The following is a 21,855-nucleotide window of genomic DNA, read 5'->3' on the forward strand; positions in this document are numbered from 1 at the left end:
TTCAAAGCTGTTGTAAATTACTCTACAAACATACACCTTTGTTTACTTCTGTGTGTTGCTCGGCAACCACTTTGTTGAAACCACAACTGTTTCTGAGGAACTACATTGTTTGGTGGAAGAATACGGTTTTTATTTATATCATTACACTTTATTTGCTCTGTTTTATTCGGTGAAACCTTACTACGTATATGGAATAACCGTTATGAATTTTTTTCATAACAAAAAGTGTCTTATTGTTATCAATGTTGAAAACAGTTGTGCCATGATATACTACTGTTCAAATATTTGGTGTGTGTGTGTGTGTTTAATAGAATTTGAATTAAAATGATAAAATAAATCAATAATCCCCGTGAAGCCGTGGTTTACAGTGAATTTATAACAGCTAAGGGGGTCCGCTTTGCGTCGTGCCTAACAACGCCCCTTAGCTGTTATAAATTCACTGTAAACCACAGCTTCTTGGGGCTTATTGATTTATTTTATCATTTTAATTCAAATTCTATTAAACACACACACACACACACCAAATATTTGAACAGTAGTATATCATGGCACAACTGTTTTCAACATTGATAACAATAAGAAATTTTTCCTGAGCAGCAAAACAACATAGAATAGTCAGTTAGACAGTATGATGAAACTAATTAAATGATAGATGTATTTTAGATAAATGAATAACAAAAACAAGGAAAAAACACAACACAAATATTTAAGCACACATAAAGGTTGCTACAAATTAGATCCTACTAGTTTATTGGCGCCTCTTTTCTCCTCTTTGGAGTTTCTTTGTGGATCCAGGCAGACACATGATGTAAATTCATATACAGCTCTGCACTGAACCTTCAAACACTCTGTCATAAATGTATACACTGGACTAACTTTTATATGTCTGCCATTGCTGCATTGTTCTTGATGTTAGACCCATGACTTTTACATTCAAACATCTATGATATACAAATGATCTTAAAAATGAAATAATTTTGTTTTATGGAATTTTTGTGATGCAAGAACATTTGCAAGCCAATTACTAGTACGAGATTTCTCTGTTCAACACATCGTTCTGCAGGAGCGCTGAGAACACAGGAAGGAAGTGGGGTTGGGCTGTATTGAATGTTCATGGAGCAGAAAGTCATTGACATCTATTGTTTCAGCAAACGTTCCAATTCACCGGCATTTATGACCTTAAAGCTTTCGATGGAGCATGCATGTTGAAGAAACCAATTTTTGCCTCATTTTTGTGCTAGTCTAGTAGAGTTTGAGTATTTTAGAGAGACTGTGCAACGTGTCTCCACTGGACTACCAAAAACAATGCTTCACTAGACGTTTGATTGAGGATATCCTTTAGAGACGGGATTGTTTTCCTTCACACTTTCCTGATTGTGGTGGGCTAATGAGTGAAAGTGAGCAGTTCCCACAGAGGTCCTCCAGACTAGATTTTCAGAAAAGTACTTTGAAAGAACTCTCTGGAATATATACTAAGGAACGATGTGCCTTTTTCAACTGGATTTCTGTGTATTGACTAAAAACATCTAAAAAAGAGAAGAAAAAAATAACAATGCCGAGAAGAAAAGCCATTCATGTAGCTGTTTGGGTAGCATGTGGAATATTGGTAAGTTTTAATAAACATATTTAAAAAATAATAATAATAATTATACTTGTAAAAACTTGATTTCAACTTACAAAAATACTTTTCTGTATGTAGACTTCTGTAAGCTGTTTTATCAGTCCAGTAAAGATGTTTCTCACTTTTTTTTTTGTAGAGTACCGTGGTGGTAGACACACAGAAATGTAACATTAAAGTCGTGAAGGCCATTTCTACCACAGACTCAATACACATTACGCTGAATAATGAAGATGTGAAATGCCAATACACAGTTTCTGTCAGGGACAGACACAATGACTCAAAAGACTGTCATCAAGACCAGGAACATTTGACACATTTTGAGTGCAAAACTGAGAATTTAGATCCTGGAACGTGGCATCACCTAGATATAATATCAAAAGTGGATGAAAAACAACAGACTCAACACACTGTCTCCCTGCCAACGAGTAAGAATCTTGCTTTTTAATAATGAATGTTGTATTATTTGCATTGTGTTCAGTCTGATACAAGTCAAATCAAGCATCACTACTGTTTCTCGCTGAATAGACCTCTAACAGTATTAAACTTGAGCGTGTGTAACTCACAGCGTTTATTCTCCAAACATGAATGATTCTTCAAATAATGTTATTAAGAGGTTAGCTGTTATTTTACTCAGTGCTAATACTTTTAAGTGGTTACCAGCAGAGATGCGGTGAAACAAATACACAATGTCGACTCTGAAGTTAAAAATTGCTGTTATAATTGTCCTATCCTAACTGAGATCTTTTTTTGAAGCCTTCCTCATTGTAGTTTAGATTTCTAACATCATTATTATTGCATTTTTTGTCAAATGACATTACATTTGAACACTGACCCGAATATAACCCATGCTGACAAAAAGTGAAGGTATTTCATGAAAATTACTGTAAACAACAACAGCAGCAGCAGCAATAATAATATAATAAAAGGCAAGCTAAACACAGGCTGTCTTTTCAACATTTTTCTAATTCTTATTTGTCTGGCACAAATATGTGACCTCAGAGGGGTTAACTAACCATCATATAAACCACAAAGAACATTATTTACTCCCAGTTAGCAGTTATGTTGCCAAGTTATAAACAAGTTATTGCATATGCAATATGCATTATTTCTTTAATTAATTAATTCATTCAATATTTATATTGTTTGTTTGATGATAAATATATAAATAAAAAAGATAAATTTAACTAAAACATTCTGTGCTTGCAGAAATAATATGGCTGTATGATTTTAAAGTCATTTTGTGTATAACTTTTAATTAAAACAATTGTTTAACTATAGAATATAAGACTGTGCGAAATATGTCATAGCCACTGGAGCCTCATAAAATGCGGAATAAAAGCTGCAGTGATAATATTTTTTGTAAGTCAATCTGGAAGTTTACATCACCCTGTTTCCCTCAAAAAAAAAAAAAGTAGAATTTATTGGCTTTTGCAGTATTGCAGAAAATAAAGTCTGTGACCAAAGTTTATGATTCTTTTGAACATCATGATAATCTTCAAAAATGGAAGATTACAATCTACAAGGTTACAATATCGGCAGAAGTAAAAGTTAAACATAAATTTTGGAGCAGGCAGAGACAGTCAATTTCCAGAGAGGAAATTCAGAATATTCAGAATATTAACACACTTTTGTGCTTCAAATCCTCTTTATGGGAATAACTGTATGAAAGAACTTGAAAAACACAGATTATGTAAATCTAGAGTTCTATGTGCAAATCCAAATGGCCAAAAGCTTCTCTAAATATGAGGAAAGGTTGGCTTGTACTGATAATGTGCCGTGTATATGCAACTGGGCTAAACTCCAAAACAGGAGTTTGACTGTGGGTCATTTCTTTCAGTCCATTCTCCCCCTCCCATCCGGCTCATTGTTCTTTTGTTCTAATATATACAAAGACTCGTTAGCTCTCAGAGATCTGATTACAGTAATGCTTATATGTGACCCTGGACCACAAAACCAGTCTTAAGTCGCTGGGGTATATTTGTAGCAATAGCCAAAAATACATTGTATGGGTCAAAATTATTGATTTTTCTTTTATGCCAAAAATCATTAGGATATTAAGTAAAGATCATGTTCCATGAAGATATTTTGTAAATTTCCTACTGTAAACATATTAAAACTTAATTTTTGATTAGTAATATGCATTGCTAAGAACTTCATTTGGACAACTTTAAAGACGATTTTCTCAATATTTAGATTTGTTTGCACCCTAAGATTCCAGATTTTCAAACAGTTGGATCTCGGCCAAATATTGTCCTATTCTAACAAACCATACATCAACGGAAAGCTTATTTATTCAGCTTTCAGATGATGTATAAATCTCAATTTCGAAAAATGGACCCTTATGACTGGTTTTGTGGTCCAGGGTCACATATAACATGTACAGTGGACCCCAAAGGTATTTGGATATTTAGGTTACTTATGATTGCATTTGAGAACAAAGTATAAAAAGTGTCTAGAAATCCTTACCTGTAAATATTCATAAAAATATCATCAGGCATATTAGAGGCTCCTTCTGTTCAGATTTCCGTGATTAAAACAAAAGACAATGTAGGGCCAGTTCATTTCATTTTGTATTTTAGTTATTGAATATTGCATTTTATTAGTTAGCTTGGATAATTAACATGATCAAAAAATGTTAAATAAACAATGATTGGGTCTCAAGGAGAAAAAGAGTTTAAAAAAAAGTCATTAGAAGAGGTTGCCTGAATTTGACCTTCAACCTTAAAGGTTTCTTATCCTGTCTTCTCACAATACCCTTTCAACAAAGCCTCATTAGGAAGAGCTTTCTTAAAAAAGCAAAGATCAGCGTTATCATGTTTGCACATAGGTTGCTAGACATGCTGCTCCCTTCTCTAAGAATAATTCACAGCAGGACACATTGTGTCCACACCTTTTTGTTTCTGACCACTTTACCATGAGGATTGTTTTGATACTGTCTGTCAGAAGCAACAAAACCAAAGGGATCACTGTTTATCATCTGCATGATTTGCAAGATATTACTTAATTGCAGTATATTTAAATGTGTCTTATATACACATCTAAAACACGTTTTTATTCAAGTTAGTATATATATATATATATATATATATATATATACAATGCCTGCTACATACAGATTCACTTTAATGTATTTTTATGTAGATTTTAACATTTAATGCATCAGTTAATTTTATTTCAAATTGTTGACTGACGGTCTTTATTTCACTTATTTTAACTTTTTTTTTACTATTATTATAAATGATCTGTATTATTATTATTATTTTTAAATTTTTCACACTGTTGATAGGATTTCTAAATGTCTTTTGGTTAGGACCTTCAGCCGTGGAAAATCTTTGGGTTGCTGGAGATACAAACAGCTTGGAAGTTTCATGGCAGCCTGGTCCAGGCAAATCAGAGCGATACTGGATCATGCTTACAGACAGCAGTGGTATGGGTTCGATCTGGAATGCAACAGTTGTTAGCACAGCCACCTCATACACAATAAAAGGGCTGATTCCTGGACGACTCTACAATATCACTGTAATTACAGAGGTTGGAGAGCTACAGAATTCAGTGTCTAGACAAGCACAAACAGGTATTCGGCTCGTCAAGTAATAATTGAAATAAATGAACAGATTTGACAATACAGACACTAAAATGTCACTTCATTCAACACTCTTTTATAAATGTGTGTGTCTGTTTGTGGCTGTGATCATATATCTGTGCCTGTATGATTTCCTCTGCTATATTTTAGGCAGACATGTTAACACCCTTTCCTGTTTTGAGCGCTGAAAAGTCACCTTTGTCTCCTTGTGTTATGTCAAGTTACGTCATGCTGCCTCAATCATAAAACATTGCGCTGATTATAAATTCCTACATTCATTGAATTTTTGTGCCGTTTTGTTTGATTGGCTATGTTCATTATCCCTCTTTGAGATCTTGACGGCAAATTCTCAAACATACTCAACTTGATTACATTCAGTTTATTTGGCTTATCAAATCACTCTGAAGCCGCTGTTTGTATACAGTGCTACAGATCTAATGTGGTCAGGTTCAGTCATTCAACATATTTTTGAGTTGAATAAAACCAAATAAACGCCTGTTAATGTCGCTCAAATGCTCAGTCAACACAACCAGCGACTGATACCATGAATAACATGTAACTTCACACAAGAAGTATTAGTTAACAAAAGGAATATTTTACACACTCCTACACAAAAGTAAAATCGCACACCACACAACACATCTCAGGGCGCATATACTCAACACCGTTTTCAACTAAAAATTGAAAACATTTTGGACATTTATTTACACATCAATGGTGTTTTGGCGGCCAGAAAATGCAATCTTTCAAAAACAGGTTTCAAAGTGCACACTTTTGAAAACAATACCGTTTATGTCTCTTTGTATTGTGGAAAAATGCTATACAAGTAAACATGAATTTAACTGAATTATATATATTTTAAAAAATGACCTTAGTCACCTTAGTGAGTACTTTAAAGTCAACATGAAACAGTGTCACATTCCATTTTATTTCTGTAATGTGGTGTTTTCCCAAGCTGAATAGGATATTAAAAAGGCAGGCTTGATTTTATCCAGCAATTGTCTGGAAAAAAAATGGGGTATTACCGTATTGACCCGAATATAAGACGATGTTTTTTTCTTGGAAATACATCTGAAAAAACACGGTCGTCTTATATTCAGGGTCTAGACTTTGACATGTCAATAATACACCCACAACAATAGGTGGCGCCAAATACGCATAAAACGAGTGTGCCATGAAATACGTAAACAAAAATTAAAATAGGAAAAATATGCAATATGAAAATAATTGAAGACAAAATGTGTTTTACTGAGAAAAAACAAGATTTGGTTTTTAAAAAGCCTTTTTCCAAAAGGTACATCTGGAAAAAAGGGGGTCGTCTTATAATCAGGGTCGTCTTATATTCGGGCCAATACGGTATATACCATAGTGGAGAAAGTTATATTACATTTTGATGAAACATTATGAAGATAAAACATCTCTCTCTCTCTCTCTCTCTCAGACTTTTATAACATCTTTAAGCAAGAAATGTAACTGACCTCTCCCTCTCCCTTTACAGTACCAGCTGCTGTCTCTAACCTCAGAGTGGAGAACAATGGCAACCAGAAAACCCTCAGAGTTCTGTGGGATAAAGCCTCTGGTGATGTGGACAGTTACCTTGTTAATCTGACATTACATGGTTCAAACTCTTTTGAGAAAGCCATGTCCCCTAATAGTACAGATGTAGTGTTTGACAGTCTGAGTCCTGGAAAGACCTACCAGGTGTCAGTCAGCACCAGGAGTGGAACACTTTCTAATAAGACATGGATCACAGTCAAAACTGGTAAGTACAAATAATTTTAATAATTTGTATTAACAAATAATAAAAGAACTTATTATGAGTGCACTTGTATGCTGTAAGTGCTCTAAGACACTTTTTTTTTTCAATAGCGACTTATTGATTCATTAATTTGAGTACATTTTGTGAACGTATTTGGTCAGATTGCTTTCTTAATGTTGATGCTCATGTAATCAAATGCATTCTAATACGTAATCACTGTGAAATGTGTTGTTTGGAACTGCACTAGTCAGAATTTAAATTTGGTTGGCCTGAAGTCATAAGTTTAGTTTGAAGAACAAAAAATGAATACTGCCTTATTTGTTGTGGCCTTGTGTTATCAGAACAAAAACAAAAGCTGCTGCACTCTTTTTCTGCCACCTATTTTCAGTTGTGTGAGCACTTTTCCTCTGTTACATCAAATATGAATATGAATATTTAATATGAATAAAAAAGGGAAAATAATTTAGTGCTTTTGACTGAATAACTTTAGTAGTTTTAATAAGAATCGATTTCTAGAATGCTGCTGTTAAATTGAATTATTTCAATGTAATTAAATAGTTTTTACTTAATACTTTTAATTGATAGTTTTTACTATTTGTGTTTAACATTGTGTTTTCCCTATTAGAACCAGGAAAGGTGTCAGATCTGGTGATGGAGAACCTGTCTAATCGTGGCGCACTAAAGATCACTTGGACGCCCCCTTCCGGGGAATGGGAGCACATCCGTGTGGTGCTTTCAAATGGAAGTGAAATCCTTGCTAACCAAACTGTGGACAGAATGGCAAAGGAAATACTCTTGTCATGGTTAAATCTGCAGCCTGGCAGAGTGTACAGCATGGCAATCAGTGTAGAGAATGGAGGCCTGGCTAATACAGTCTATTACGAGGAGGAAATAGGTAACCATGTGTTGATACTCTAAATTGGTCGTTCTCAACTCCAGACTTGGGGTGCCCTCACATTTTGTATGTCTTCCTTATTTAACGCAGCTGATTCAGATCATTGGCTTCTTAAGAGAGCTCCATGGACTGAACTAAGGCTACGTCCACACGAAGCCAGAGCTTTCCCTATCCGATCCGATTTTTTCCCCTCGTCTCAAGAAATATCTGCGTCCACACGAAACCACAAAACGGACACAAAACGATGTAGTATACATGCCAGACCAGTATGTGGCGCTGTAATTCTGCCACAGAGATACACTAAAAACAGAGAAGACTTGGACTATGCGCATAAACCTTGCGGCGCAGTATACAAACGAACATGGAACAATACATTAAGTAATCTGTGTTAATGTTAGTTAATAAAAAGACAATCGTGCAGTGTTTGTTCATGTTTTTGTTGCTATTATGTGACGTAGCGGTGTCTGACTAGGGGCGAGACGTGGGCTGATGACGTCATCGTTTCAGAAAATATACGGATCTTCCCTCAACGTTCTGCTTCATTTCTGCAAAGTCAACTAAGGTGATGAATTCAGCTCGAGAGGTAAAAAATGATGTAGTGTGGAACAAGGAATTGAGTTTTAAAGGGCTGAAACCAAGATGACTACATTTAAATGCATCTGACCTCAACATCTTGCATAGCCAACAATGACATTGTGGCTCATGCTGTTCTTGTTCCATAAAACAACTTTAATGCTCCTAAACCACAAAAGCTGCATCAGAAATACAGGCCTTATTGCAGACAGCTAGAATGGAAACGTCTGTCATTTACAAAGTTATACCAACCACTTGAGTGTTTAATTAATACTTTGGTTAAAATAGTAATTCTTTAAGCTACCAATAAGAGTGTCCTATTGATTTGATTATATTTAAATCCATTGCTGAAATTCTGCACCAAGAGGGTAAGATAAAATGTCCACACGAAGCCAGAGCTTTCCCTATCCGATCTTTTTTTCCCTCTCGTCTCAAGAAATATCTGCGTCCACACGAAACCAATGTTGTATACATGCCAGACCAGTATGTGGCGCTGTAATTCTGCCACAGAGATACACTAAAAACGTAGAAGAAGACTTGGACTATGTGCATAAACCTTGCGCACGGTATACAAACGAACATGGAACAATACATTTATTAATCTGTGTTAATGTTAGTTAATAAAAAGACAATCGTTCGGTGTTTGTTCATGTTTTTGTTGCTGTTACGTGTAGCGGTGTCTGACTAGGGACGAGACGTGGGCTGATGACGTCATTGTTTCAGAAAATATACGGATTCGCTGTCCACACGAAAACGCAAGGGCGGCGTTTTCAGATTTATCCACTCTGGGACCCGGTTTAAAAAAATATCGGTTTCACTCTCCCAAAACGCCGGATCTGTGTGGACGAAACGCCTATACAATACTAAATTTATGCATATACAGCTAAACGCGTCTCCGTGTGGACGGGGCCTAAGAGTGTCAGATAAGCAGATGTGCAGAGCAGTGGTTCCCCAGGAAAGTAGTTGTGAATTGCTGCTCTAAATAACTATAAATAATCTCAAATTCACTGAAGACACATTTTACCTGTTTTTGAAATAGTTCTCTATTCATTATAATTCATTTTAAAATGGCTATACTTGTGAACAAGCATTTAAAAGTGCTTGTGCATGAATTTCAGGACCACTTTTTTCTAATCCGTAAAATAATGCAACAAATTTGAATTTGACACTGGGTATCACAAGAATATTTGTGGCAAGAGCTCTTTTCAGTCTGCTGTATTCTGTTTGTCCTGATTATTTTCTTTTTCTTTTCCACATTTCAAATATGAAAAAGACAACAGACACTGCATTCTTGTAATCTGTTCTCCAGTTTAAGCTTTGTCTGACACCCATTTCAAGTGTTGGAGTCTCTACTAATTAGCTGATGAGTTGAATCAGGTGTGTTTAATTAAGGAGTGTTATTGGTACTCCAAGAATGGGTTTGGGAACCTAGTTAAATAATGTTAACAAATGGAACCTTATTGTAAAACGTTACAAGAAAAAAAAAAGTACTTCTGGCCAGCACTACCTAATTTTCATTCACACTAAATTCTAAGATGTGGGTACTGAATGATTTTAGGTTGTATAAAACGAACCATATGGTAACAGAAAATTTTATTTATTTTTTATTTTTTAATTGAAATGTCGAAATGTTATAAATGTATTTTCAGTAACTCTTTACAATAGGGTAATATATGTAAACATTAGTTAATCCATGTGAACTATTAGTAACACTAAGCCAAACACCAAAAAAACAACCACACACAAATACATATATATATATATATATATATATACATACTCATTTATAAATTCAATATATATATATTGTTTCATTTCCAATTAGTTTGTTTAAGTATTAAAATAACTCAAATTAAATCAAACTAAAAACGTAATAAAAGACCTATACAGACATAATAAATTCAGTGCTATGCTTTTTTGTCGTGTGACTTCAACACATAAAATTATTAGTTATTTAATATTCTAGGTTCCTTACTAGTAAAGTCAGCAGAATTTAAGTGTAGCCACAAGACAAAAACAGTATGCATGTTAACATGATTTTTCTGTGAAAACAACAAGCGCTAACCTTTTCTGGGTAAAGTTATATTCAATTTTACAATTTTGTCTCCAAGATAACATACAAATTAAGTGGTTTATAACATAACCTTCACATTTCTATTTTTACTGTAAATCCCCCCAAAATGCCCTGTACCCTCATTTTTTGAAAATAATACTGTTGTATTTTATTCCTAACACAACATTATTTCAAACTGTAGTTGGGGTTTTGTAACATATTTCTTTTGGTATTGGTCTATTTCTTTTCAGGTCTTCCGCCAGTATCTCAATTGCACATCCGTCACTCAGACGAGACCTCCCTAAGCGCTCTGTGGACTCACCCCTTTGGCTCATCATCCCGCGATGGCTACATTGTACAGCTTTTTCAAAGCAACACATCTACAGCTATTCATACACGAACCCTGAGTCGTGACATGAGAGAGTGCACGTTTAATGTCCTCACGCCTGGTCGCCTGTACGACATTACTGTAACCACTACCACAAAGAACCTGCGTGGTTCTGCTACAGTAAAGGGAAGAACATGTAAGAAAAGTCTAGGTTATGTCTAATTTCAAAACTGATGAATATTCTAGTTTGTTTGTTAGCTTAGGCCCATTAAATAATATTAACAGATACAACTTTTGATTTTAATAATGTATTAATAATTGCTGAGATTAACTAATAATAATACATGCAGTATTTTTATTGTTAGTTCATATAAACTAATGTAGTTAAATAATGTTAACAAATGGAACCTTATTGTAAAACGTTACAAGAAAAAAAAAAGTACTTCTGGCCAGCACTACCTAATTTTCATTCACACTAAATTCTAAGATGTGGGTACTGAATGATTTTAGGTTGTATAAAACGAACCATATGGTAACAGAAAATTTTATTTATTTTTTATTTTTTAATTGAAATGTCGAAATGTTATAAATGTATTTTCAGTAACTCTTTACAATAGGGTAATATATGTAAACATTAGTTAATCCATGTGAACTATTAGTGAACTAACTAATTGAAAAACAACAATGAACAACACTTTTCAGAATTATGTGATGTTGGTTCATGTTAATTTCTACATTCTATTTTTATTTATTTATTTATTTAGTCATTTATCAGACGCTTTTATCCAAAGCGACTTACAAATGAGGACAATAGAAACAATCAATTGTAGTATTAAAATAACTAAAAACAGATCCAAAACTAAAAGCTAAAACGTTATAAATACTACCTATACACATTTTAAAATAAAGAGATTAAATAAAAATGACAAATGCATACAACAAAATTTCAAAACTTAACATTTAAATGAAAAACAAAAAATTTGCCTTGCCTAATGAGACAAGTAAATACACTTACGAGCTGCTTTTAACTTCTGCTGATAAAGACTGCTTCTCTCAAAGAGTATTTCTTTACACTGTTTTCTGCTGACGCTTGAACACACTTTCCTTATTTTCTCCACAACAAATGGCCAAGCAAGCGCAGACACTGACAAGATACGCGATACAGAACGAAACCAAACGCTTTTTTTTTACACTTTTACATTCATACAAGTTATTACATTATGAACAAACATCAATTAACAGCAACATTTGTAATCTGAACTTCAAATAAAAAATTATAATTTAAATGCATTAACTAATATTAACAAATAGAAGTGTGTTTAATTATTATAGGAAATTACATATTTAAAGAATCTGATTGTAATCAAATGATGTGTTCTCAGTGCCTTTAAAGGTGAATCACCTGAAACTAAGTAACAAGGGAAAATCAGCTAGTCTGAATGCAAGCTGGGAGAAACCATCTGGAGATCTGGATTTCTACAATTTAGCTCTGTTATGGATCGGACAGACAGTGCACAACGTTTCTGTTTCAGCAAACACAACCTCCACCCTGCTTCCCTTCCTCAGACCTGGTGCTTTACACAGATTACTAGTTACCACTGTCAGCGGATCACAGACTTCCAAACTAGCTGAGGCCGAATGTCGTACAGGTAACATTAACCCAGATGAAATAAGTGTTTAACAAAATCATGGTATGCACTTTCCATTGTTATCATGCTCTCTTACTCTCTTGCTATGCAGGACTTCATGTCTTCCTAGCTATTGACATGTTCTTTTAAGCCTATGTATTATATAGAGATTCCAATACATTCATAAAAATATAATATATAATTTGTTGCATGTTATCATAAATAATTATTTCCATGTTATATTATAATCCTAAACTTTGAAGACTTAAATGTATTAACCCACATGACAAAAACATGTATATGTGTGTATATATATATATATATAATTTCAGATTATGTAAAATATTCTATTAATGAACTAATAATATAGATCTTATATTTCCCCGTAATTATTTTCCCACAGATTAAATTCACAACAGAAATGCAAAACAATTTGCAGGTCAATACATAGGGGATTTATGGAATTTCAGGAAGCTCTGCATAAAAGGAGCGGGTCATATTAAACACATCCTGTCGGGCTGAAATGCTCTTTCTATTTTCAGCTAGCGTTTAATGAACTCTTGTGAAGTTGCCCAAACAATGGAGGATAGTTACACACTGTACAGCAGCTAGACACCATATATAGACACATTCAGCCAAAGCCTTCTAATTGATTAAACATGTAATGCATCATTTTTAGTGTTACAATATTTTCTCATATTTCAATTTAATACACAGAGTCAGCTATAAGTAGCCAACTGTAAGTTGATTTCTTTAAAAGTGTAACACTCTATGTGTGACTATGGGATGCAGAAACAAAACAATCTTTCTGTTTGAAAAAAGAAAAGAAATTCTGAGAAGTTTAAGCTTTTCAAACAGTATCGAGACCTTTATTTGACTAACTTAATGATGATTATTATTATTCTTGACATACTGTAACCTTCTCTCTTTGGTTTTTAGTGCCCGCTGCGGTTTCTGACATTACTGTAACTAACAGCGGTCCAGATTTTCTGAGTTGCCCAAACAATGGAGGATAGTTACACACTGTACAGCAGCTAGACACCATATATAGACACATTCAGCCAAAGCCTTCTAACTGATTAAACATGTAATGCATAATTTTTAGTGTTACAATATTTTCTTATATTTCAATTTAATACACAGAGTCAGCTATAAGTAGCCAACTGTAAGCTGATTTCTTTAAAAGTGTAACACTCTATGTGTGACTATGGGATGCAGAAACAAAACAATCTTTCTGTTTGAAAAAAGAAAAGAAATTCTGAGAAGTTTAAGCTTTTCAAACAGTATCGAGACCTTTATTTGACTAACTTAATGATGATTATTATTATTCTTGACATACTGTAACCTTCTCTCTTTGGTTTTTAGTGCCCGCTGCGGTTTCTGACATTACTGTAACTAACAGCGGTCCAGATTTTCTGAATGTGTCGTGGAAGGCAGCAGAAGGAGATGTGGACAGTTACATGGTGATGCTAAAGGACCAGGAGAAGATCGTACACACTCTCGCTGCGTCTAAAGCAACCACCGAGTGTGTGTTCAGGAGTCTAGTTTCTGGCCGACTGTACACCATCTCCATTACCACACACAGCGGCAGTTACAGAAACCAAACACTTGTACAGGAGAGAACACGTAAGCAATAATAGCACCATCATTCATATAGTTCTTAAATTTCAGAAATTTCACAGCAAAATCAAAAGAAAAACTGACATTTCTGACATTTTTTCCCATCACTATGTTTTCCATTAAATCTTCATTACAGTTATGAAATGAATCAATAAAATGATTTTGTTCTTGTTGTACATTACAAATATACTTTTATAATCCAACTAATATGTATTTTCTTCCACATTTCAATATTACCTTTGAAATAGGCTACTATTAACTAAAGGGGCATTAATTGACTTATCAAGTATTTTATTTTAGTTTAATGTTTTTGGGAGGCTTCCATTAAGCTTATTTATCATTCTTTTTTTCTCCTTGATTAAAGTGTAATGTGTTGTTTTTAATGTTTCATTATATTCACGACAATTTTGAGAATAATAAAAGTGCAATATTTTCTCTTTTAGAGCCGTCCACAGTCCAAAACCCCACCGCCATCCACTCAGCCAGAGATGACTTTCTAAAGGTTTACTGGAATCATGCATCTGGGGATTATGACTATTACGAAGTGGCGATCGGGTATAACAGCACACGTCTTCAAAGTCAGAAGCTCAATAAGACACAAAGTGAATTTGAGTTCAGTGATCTGGTTCCAGGACGTCTCTACACTGTGACCATCAGCACCTGCAGTGGCCAGTACAACTCTACTGTCTCTATACATGGCCGAACATGTGAGTGACATCATGCTTTAGCATCTGTTTTTCCCATTATCAAGGGGCATGCACTGATATTGTCACAATCTCTCATTAAAAATAAATATTAAAGGGGTGGTTGATTGCGATTTCACTTTTTTAACGTTAGTGTGTAGGTGTTGCGGTTTGAGCGTAAACAATATCTGCAAAGTTACGATGCTGAAAGTTCAATGCAAATGGAGATATCGTCTTTTAAAATTATGGCAGTTTAACACCTACAAAAATGGCTCGTAGGGACTACAACGAGCTACTACTTATTCCCTGATAAACCCCGCCCCCGGTAACATGCAACAAAGGGGGCAGGGCCATGCTGCACTGCTTTATGCCGAGTTCACACTGCACGATTTTCAAACTTGTCGGATCGCCGTTCATTGCATCCAAAATAAAAGTTTTGATTTACATAGTATACGTGTGTGTACTGTGTATATTTATTGTGTATATACAAATACATACACATGCATGTATATATTTGAGAAAAATATAATATAAATTACATGAATATAAATATATACATGTAAATACATGTAAATATTTTCAAAACATGCTGTATGTGTGTGTCTTCATATATACATAATAAATATACACAGTACACACACATATTATATTATGTAAACAAAAACTTTTATTTTGGATGTGATTAATCGATTGACAGCACTATTCAAAATCAATGTTCTAAAGCAGCGGTTCTTAATCCTGTTCCTCGGATCCCCCTGCTCTGCACACACTCTGCTCTGCATCTCTCTCTCTCTTTCTTTCTCTCTCTCTCATTCAGTTCATCAGCTCAGCTCCAACAATGAACTGTCTTCCAATTATACACTTTATGTGTATAGACAGACAGATATTTTTCACATAGATATTTTTCACAAAAACGAGAAGCGTTAAACATGGACGCTTGCCGTGCTGTATTACTGCTTTAATCAGGATAAAACCGCATATTAAAAGCTAACATAAGAAGTAGCATTTACAAATAACAGCGTATCTAAAAGTATGAGACAACAACAAACAAAAAACATACCATTAAGAGCTGTGTGCTTGCACAGGTTCTGCGCGATCCTCTTCACTAATATCCTCTGCGTCTCACACAATATTGTTTATAAACAATATTGACGATGCCATTGTTTACAATACAACGCCGGAGCACATGCACTGAGGTGAGGGGCATGACGTTTAGACCTTTAGACCTTTAATGTGCAGCATACACTTAGCTATAGTGATGAATTAGTCTTGTCATTGGTCAGTGTCATTGGTGAAATGTCATCCCATAATGGATGACAGCATAATGCAGAAGCTATAAAGGATATCCAGATCAAACAGAATTAGCTTCTGATTGGCTGAAGTACGATCTCAGGCATGCCGAAAGTATGACAAGGTGACACAGCGTCCAGAGTCGTATTGAGCACAAAACCTTAGCAGCAAGCGCTTGAGATTATGCATGGACTCTATATTGAGGCTATAAAATCTAAAGAAGGTGTGTAGAGAGGCCATATCACACATTGTGAAGGGAAACCCCTAATAACAATACCTTAGAGGCAGCCATACTCCTCGTAGAGTGGGCTCTTACGAGCCAACAGAAGACCACACGCCTCGTAAGCCACAGAGATAGCCTTTAAAATCCACTAGCTTTTTCTTTGCTTAAAGGGGTCATATGATGTTGCTAAAAAGAACATTATTTTGTGTATTTGGTGTAATGAAATGTGTTTATGCGGTTTACGGTTCAAAAACACATTATTTTGCACATACTGTATATTATTGTTTCTCCTCTATGCCCCGCCTTTCTGAAACGCGTCAATTTTTACAAAGCTCATCGGTCTGAAAAAGCGAGACGGAAATGTTACGCCCCTTACCATACTGTGATGCAGTGTCCCGTCCAAAGCGACGAGACAAAAACATTAAAACCCATTTTAAAAGAGGCATTTGTTGCATCCAGTGGGGACATAATTACGGATTATAATGACTTATACTGTTTTTTTACGCGTTGTGTTGCATCGCGCCGCGTAAACATAAAACCATGTCTGCATTTGTGATCGGAGAAATGAAAACAACAAGCTCTACTCTACACTGCTCAAAACTTTTTAGAATCAAAGCGTTAGAATCATCAGTGGCAAATCCTTTAAATATGAAAATGTACTTGCAGAGAAAGGAAAAATTGAAATCGCATCATATGACCCCTTTAAAGACTGAGAATCCCCATCTGGGTGAACTAAAGCAGACCAACAACTGGTCCAAATTACAACACTAAGAAGAGTGGTGGACGTAAGAATCAATTGCCCTAAAGGGGCAAAGCAAATTAAGCTCCTCTTGATCCACCTGTCTGAAAGGGAGGAGATAAAACAATAGAACGTGCTACATTGGTAGGCACCTTAGACACATTACCTTGTCTAGGGTGAAAAAGAGCTTTCAACATCCCAGGAGCAAACTCTAGGCAGGAAGAGGTAACAGACAGGGCCTGCAAATCTCCTACCCTTTTTTAGAGAAGTGATTACAAGGAAGAATGCCATCTTGAAAGTCAGAAATTTATCTGAAGCTGACTCAATAGGCTTGAAGGGCTTGAACAAGCCCACCAAAACAATGGCCAAATCCAACCCCAGAACTCTTGAATGAATTGCAGGCCTTAGCCACAACTTTCTAGTAGGAAATAAGACACTAGAAGGTGTCTCCCCAATGAATCAACACCTAAAGATGCCTGTCATGTAAACCTTTAAAATGGAGGGGGATATCCCAGCAGAAAAGCAATCTTGAAGGAACTCCAACACTGAACCAATCAGGCAGTTAACTGGGTCCAACTGGTGTTCTCTGAATGAATGAATGAATGAAAAGTCATTGTAATTTTTTAAAATTATTATTAAGTTCTCCGCTGGATATTTTTTCTCTTTTTTTTCTCTTTATTTGCTTTGATGCTAATATAAGTACATTGCATAAATCCTCTTTATGTATATTTCTCTGTAAATGTTCTTGTTTTACATTTAAATAAAATTAAAGAAAAAAATCTCATATATGTGTAAATATCAAAGACATTTTGATTTTCCATTTCATGATTTTTTTTTCACTTTCTAATATGAGTAAAAATCTAATCAGTGGACTACAATAAAAATCATATTCACCCTTGTGTATTTCAGTCCCGGGTGCTGTGGGTAATTTGTCCCTAACAGAGTATGGAACCAGTTTTCTGAGGGTGAACTGGACGTCTGCTCCAGGAGATGTCGATAACTATGAGGTTCAGAATCTCTTCAATGACACACAGGTGTCACCAGCTGTGCATCTGAGCAGTACAGTTAGGGAACACCTGTTCTCCGAGCTCACACCTGGTCGGCTCTACAAGATTGTGCTGTCTACTCACAGTGGATCATACCAGCGTGCAGAGATCCTTGAGGGCCGCACAGGTAAGGTTTTACAATGGAAAGATTTTTATTGTTCATGTATAACAATAATCCTGTTGCTAGGGAAAAGTACTCGAAACTAACCTTGTGAATTTGTAAATTTGTCAATAATTATTTTGCTCCAAAATCAAAATAAAAGAATAAGAAATTACATTTCCCATTAAAAAATGAACAGTATTAGTTTTGCATTGGCATTTGACATCATTTTCATGGATTCTAGCACACACACACACACACACATATATATATATATATATACTAGGGCTGTCAATAGATAAAAAATTTTAATCTAATTAATCACACCCTTTTTCTGTGATTAATTGCGATTAATCACACACTTCATGAAATTAAGCATAGACCATTTATCTTGTTTCAAATATTTATTTTGTCGTCATTTGCTATGTTCAGCAAAGTAAACCAAATGATTGAAGGGTGATTCTCAAAAATCTGTATTTTCTGCAAGCTTTTTTCAAGATAAATATAGATGTCTTTCCAAAAAAGAACTCCAAAAGGACTCTCCAAAAGGACACCAAAGAACCAAATAATATAAAGAGCCCATATAAGCACATATGAAAGGAAAAAAATCTGAATTGTATAGTATGTGTACAGTGCAACAGCAAATAGCTTTTTTACATTTTAGAGAAGTCAAGTTGCGATACTGAACAGGACCACATGGTGATGCCAAAAAACCCCTAAACCAACCGACGGCTGACTGCATATATCTACTACAGTACACGGATCCATTCAGAATAACTAAACAACAACATACACATGATAAATCAAAACATTATCGTGAATGTGTGTGGAAACAACGTGAATGTACGGAAATGTCTGTGCTTGTGCATAAATACAATGTGCGATCTGTGCGTCAAAAGCACTCATACACGCATTATAATAATGGACTCACGCGTGCTTACTGTACGACTCCTGTACGCCACCGCAATCATCTTTACCTTGATTGCAGTCTTCATCCATCAAAACTTTACTAGCGAGACTAGTTTGCGTCTCATCTGGCCATATTCCATTCAGTCTGTACTTCACACAGCGCGACGTGTGAGCGCTCGCGCTCTTCAGAGACAATCACAGAATATGACAGCGCTCGTGTTTAAGAGTGAAACACACTGGAATGAATAATTCACTGAAAATGCAACAGAAGTCTCTGTTCTCTCTGCAATCTCTGATGTAATCAGCCTGGTTTACTGTGTAATTGCATGCGTTAACGTGTTAACGTTGACAGCCCTAATATATACACATTACATTATAGTAATATTGCTGTATTGCCATAAATGTATGTTGATTTAAATCATCGCAAATGCAGTAATTTGTTTCTGTAATACAGTAAAAAAAAATATATATTTTAGTAATGATGGTATTATTGTCACGGTGCGGTGTAGGAGAAATGCACGAATACGAAGAAGATAACGGTAAACAGTCTTTAATACATCCACATAAGGGTAATCCACATCAGGTAGGCAGGATACACACAAACACATAGATAACATTAAGACCAGACGACATGAACTGAGCAGACTGGGCTTAAATACTAATGTAAACGAGGATAATTAATAGAAAACAGGTGAACAGAATGGGGAAACTAGGTCACACTGAGCACATGGGGAATGAAAACACAACAAAACAGTTCATGGGTGTGACAGTTTGCCCCCCTCCCGGAAGGCGCGACCTCATGCCGCAGGAACAAAGGGAGGGACGGAGGGAGAGGGAGGACAAAGGAGTGGATGTGGGATTGAAAAAGGCGATTGGAGGAGCTTCAGGTGGAAGACCTGCCCAGGAGGAGGATGATGAACAGAGTCCAGGACGGAGACAGGAGGAGCCAAGGCGGAGAGCCGACCAGCCAGGGCGATGAGGAGGTGCCCCCCTCCCGGAAGGCGCGGCCTCATGCCGCAGGAACAAAGGGAGGGACGGAGGGAGACGGAGGACAAAGGAGTGGATGTGGGATTGAAAAAGGCGATTGGAGGAGCTTCAGGTGGAAGACCTGCCCAGGAGGAGGATGATGAACAGAGTCCAGGACGGAGACAGGAGGAGCCAAGGCGGAGAGCCGACCAGCCAGGGCGATGAGGAGGATCCGGAGGGCCAAGGTGGAGCAGATGGCTCAGGCGACTGAGGCGGAGGCGGGGATCCGGAAAGCTGCGGTGGTGCCGGAGCGACAGAGAACCAAGGTGGAGCCGGAGGGAACAAGGAGCCTGGCAGAGCCGTAGGGACGAGGTGTAGCCGGAGGAGTGGCACTTGCGACGTGCACTGGAGGCGGCGGATGGTCGACGACAGACCAAGGCGGAGCCGGAGGAACGAGGGAGCCCACCGGAGCTGGTGGACTTGTAGATGCTGGGCTGAGGGTGAGCAGAGGGGCTGCCAGAAGACAGCGGTGGTGATGGTGAAGACTGGTACAGAGGTGTTGGGAGAGGGAGGCTGGGCGGGAGTTCAGGATGGTCAGGGGGCTTAGGAACAGTGTGTGCTGCCCACACCAGAGTATGTGAGCGGAGTGGAGCAGCAACAATTTCCCCTCCGCGCTCCAAGCATTCAATAATCACTCCACTCCAGCTCTGCTCCGAGTTCACCATTTCCCGCTCCCGCTCCACTCCTCGCTCCATTGATCAGAAACACCGCTCCACGGCTAAATTATTTCTCGCGTTTGTCTGTTTTTCTTTTTGTTTAATCATGAATGACCCTGCCTTCCTCCTCCTCATGCTGAAGCAGAGGAGCCTTTTCCTCGAGGACCATACGAGACTATTTGTGGAAATCGCCAACCTTACCTACTACCTGGAATACTGCCTCTGCACTTTCTATAATACCAGCCTGAATGACGAGTGCAGAGCGCGGTTCTTTGTGGAGTGGGTGCTGGCGAGCAATGACTCGCCACTCACCATCGGCCCCGCCGATGAGGATCTCGCCAGCCCCGCTCCGGACCCAGAGCTCAGCCCACCATCACCCCGCTGCGCAGAGCAAGAGCCTGAGCCCACCACTGATGGAGAGCCAGAGCCCGCCACGACCAACAAGCCATCGCCTAATGGAGCGACAGAGCTGAGGATTGCCCCGGAGCCAGAGCCTGTGATGTCAGACGGCTACAGTGCTCGCCACGGGGAAGAGCGCTATAGACAGAGAGAGCGCGGAGGGAAGCTCCACCCACTGCACCATGGATGAGGGTGAGCCGAGCTCAGTGGACTATTATTTGTATATATGCAGACATGCCCCCTCTTCTTCCGCCTTAGTCTGAAATGTCTGCCTGCCCTGAACTATCTGTCTGCCCTGAACTGTCTGCCTGTCCTGAAATGACCACAGAGGTCGTTCCCCTATCGTTGGCGCTCCCGGTGCTGGGAGTGGCCTTGTGGTGTGCGTGGGCCAGAATATGTGAGCGGAGCGGAGCGAGAAGTGGAGCGGCGTGATTTTGCCTGAAGCTAGGAGCAGATTTTTTGAAAGTCGGAGCGTTGAGGTTTTCACTCGCTCCGAGAATGCTCTGCTACCGCTCCGTCACGAGCACAAATTATGCCAACTCACGCATTAAACATAATTAGTTAGCTTGACAGATATGTGGATCACATATGAAGGTTAAAATGGCGATGGACGAGTGCGGGAGGTTAAAGCATGTTGTAAGTTGTACAGTTTGTTAATCTCCGCTCTAAACTAATGTGCTGCTACATTGCTGCACACGGACAGAACACACAAGCTCGCACATAA

The 21,855-nt window shown here is 37.2% G+C and overlaps 1 protein-coding gene and 1 long non-coding RNA gene across 2 annotated transcripts in view; one reads left to right on the top strand and one right to left on the bottom strand.

Annotated features, from left to right (window-relative positions):
- The first annotated feature begins 1,153 nt into the window (after nucleotides 1-1,153).
- LOC107709971 (receptor-type tyrosine-protein phosphatase beta-like) overlaps nucleotides 1,154-21,855 on the top strand; it is a 40,043-nt gene continuing 19,341 nt past the window's right edge. Inside the window, exons 1-10 of the mRNA XM_016514646.1 lie at nucleotides 1,154-1,606; nucleotides 1,758-2,046; nucleotides 4,932-5,195; nucleotides 6,703-6,966; nucleotides 7,589-7,858; nucleotides 10,736-11,008; nucleotides 12,195-12,461; nucleotides 13,806-14,066; nucleotides 14,504-14,767; nucleotides 17,905-18,168. Of these exons, the coding sequence (XP_016370132.1) occupies nucleotides 1,553-1,606; nucleotides 1,758-2,046; nucleotides 4,932-5,195; nucleotides 6,703-6,966; nucleotides 7,589-7,858; nucleotides 10,736-11,008; nucleotides 12,195-12,461; nucleotides 13,806-14,066; nucleotides 14,504-14,767; nucleotides 17,905-18,168 (2,470 nt within the window). The 5' untranslated portion in view covers nucleotides 1,154-1,552. The remainder of the gene's footprint in view (nucleotides 1,607-1,757; nucleotides 2,047-4,931; nucleotides 5,196-6,702; nucleotides 6,967-7,588; nucleotides 7,859-10,735; nucleotides 11,009-12,194; nucleotides 12,462-13,805; nucleotides 14,067-14,503; nucleotides 14,768-17,904; nucleotides 18,169-21,855) is intronic.
- LOC107709972 (uncharacterized) lies at nucleotides 9,711-21,400 on the bottom strand. Its single transcript, XR_001636542.1, has 3 exons — nucleotides 21,313-21,400; nucleotides 15,330-15,332; nucleotides 9,711-9,721 (listed from the first exon to the last, which is right to left on the bottom strand). It is a non-coding gene; the product is annotated as an uncharacterized LOC107709972 (long non-coding RNA).

This window comes from Sinocyclocheilus rhinocerous, unplaced genomic scaffold, assembly GCF_001515625.1.
Source record: "Sinocyclocheilus rhinocerous isolate Xijiao unplaced genomic scaffold, SAMN03320098_v1.1 scaffold2132, whole genome shotgun sequence".
Lineage (NCBI taxonomy): Eukaryota > Metazoa > Chordata > Actinopteri > Cypriniformes > Cyprinidae > Sinocyclocheilus > Sinocyclocheilus rhinocerous.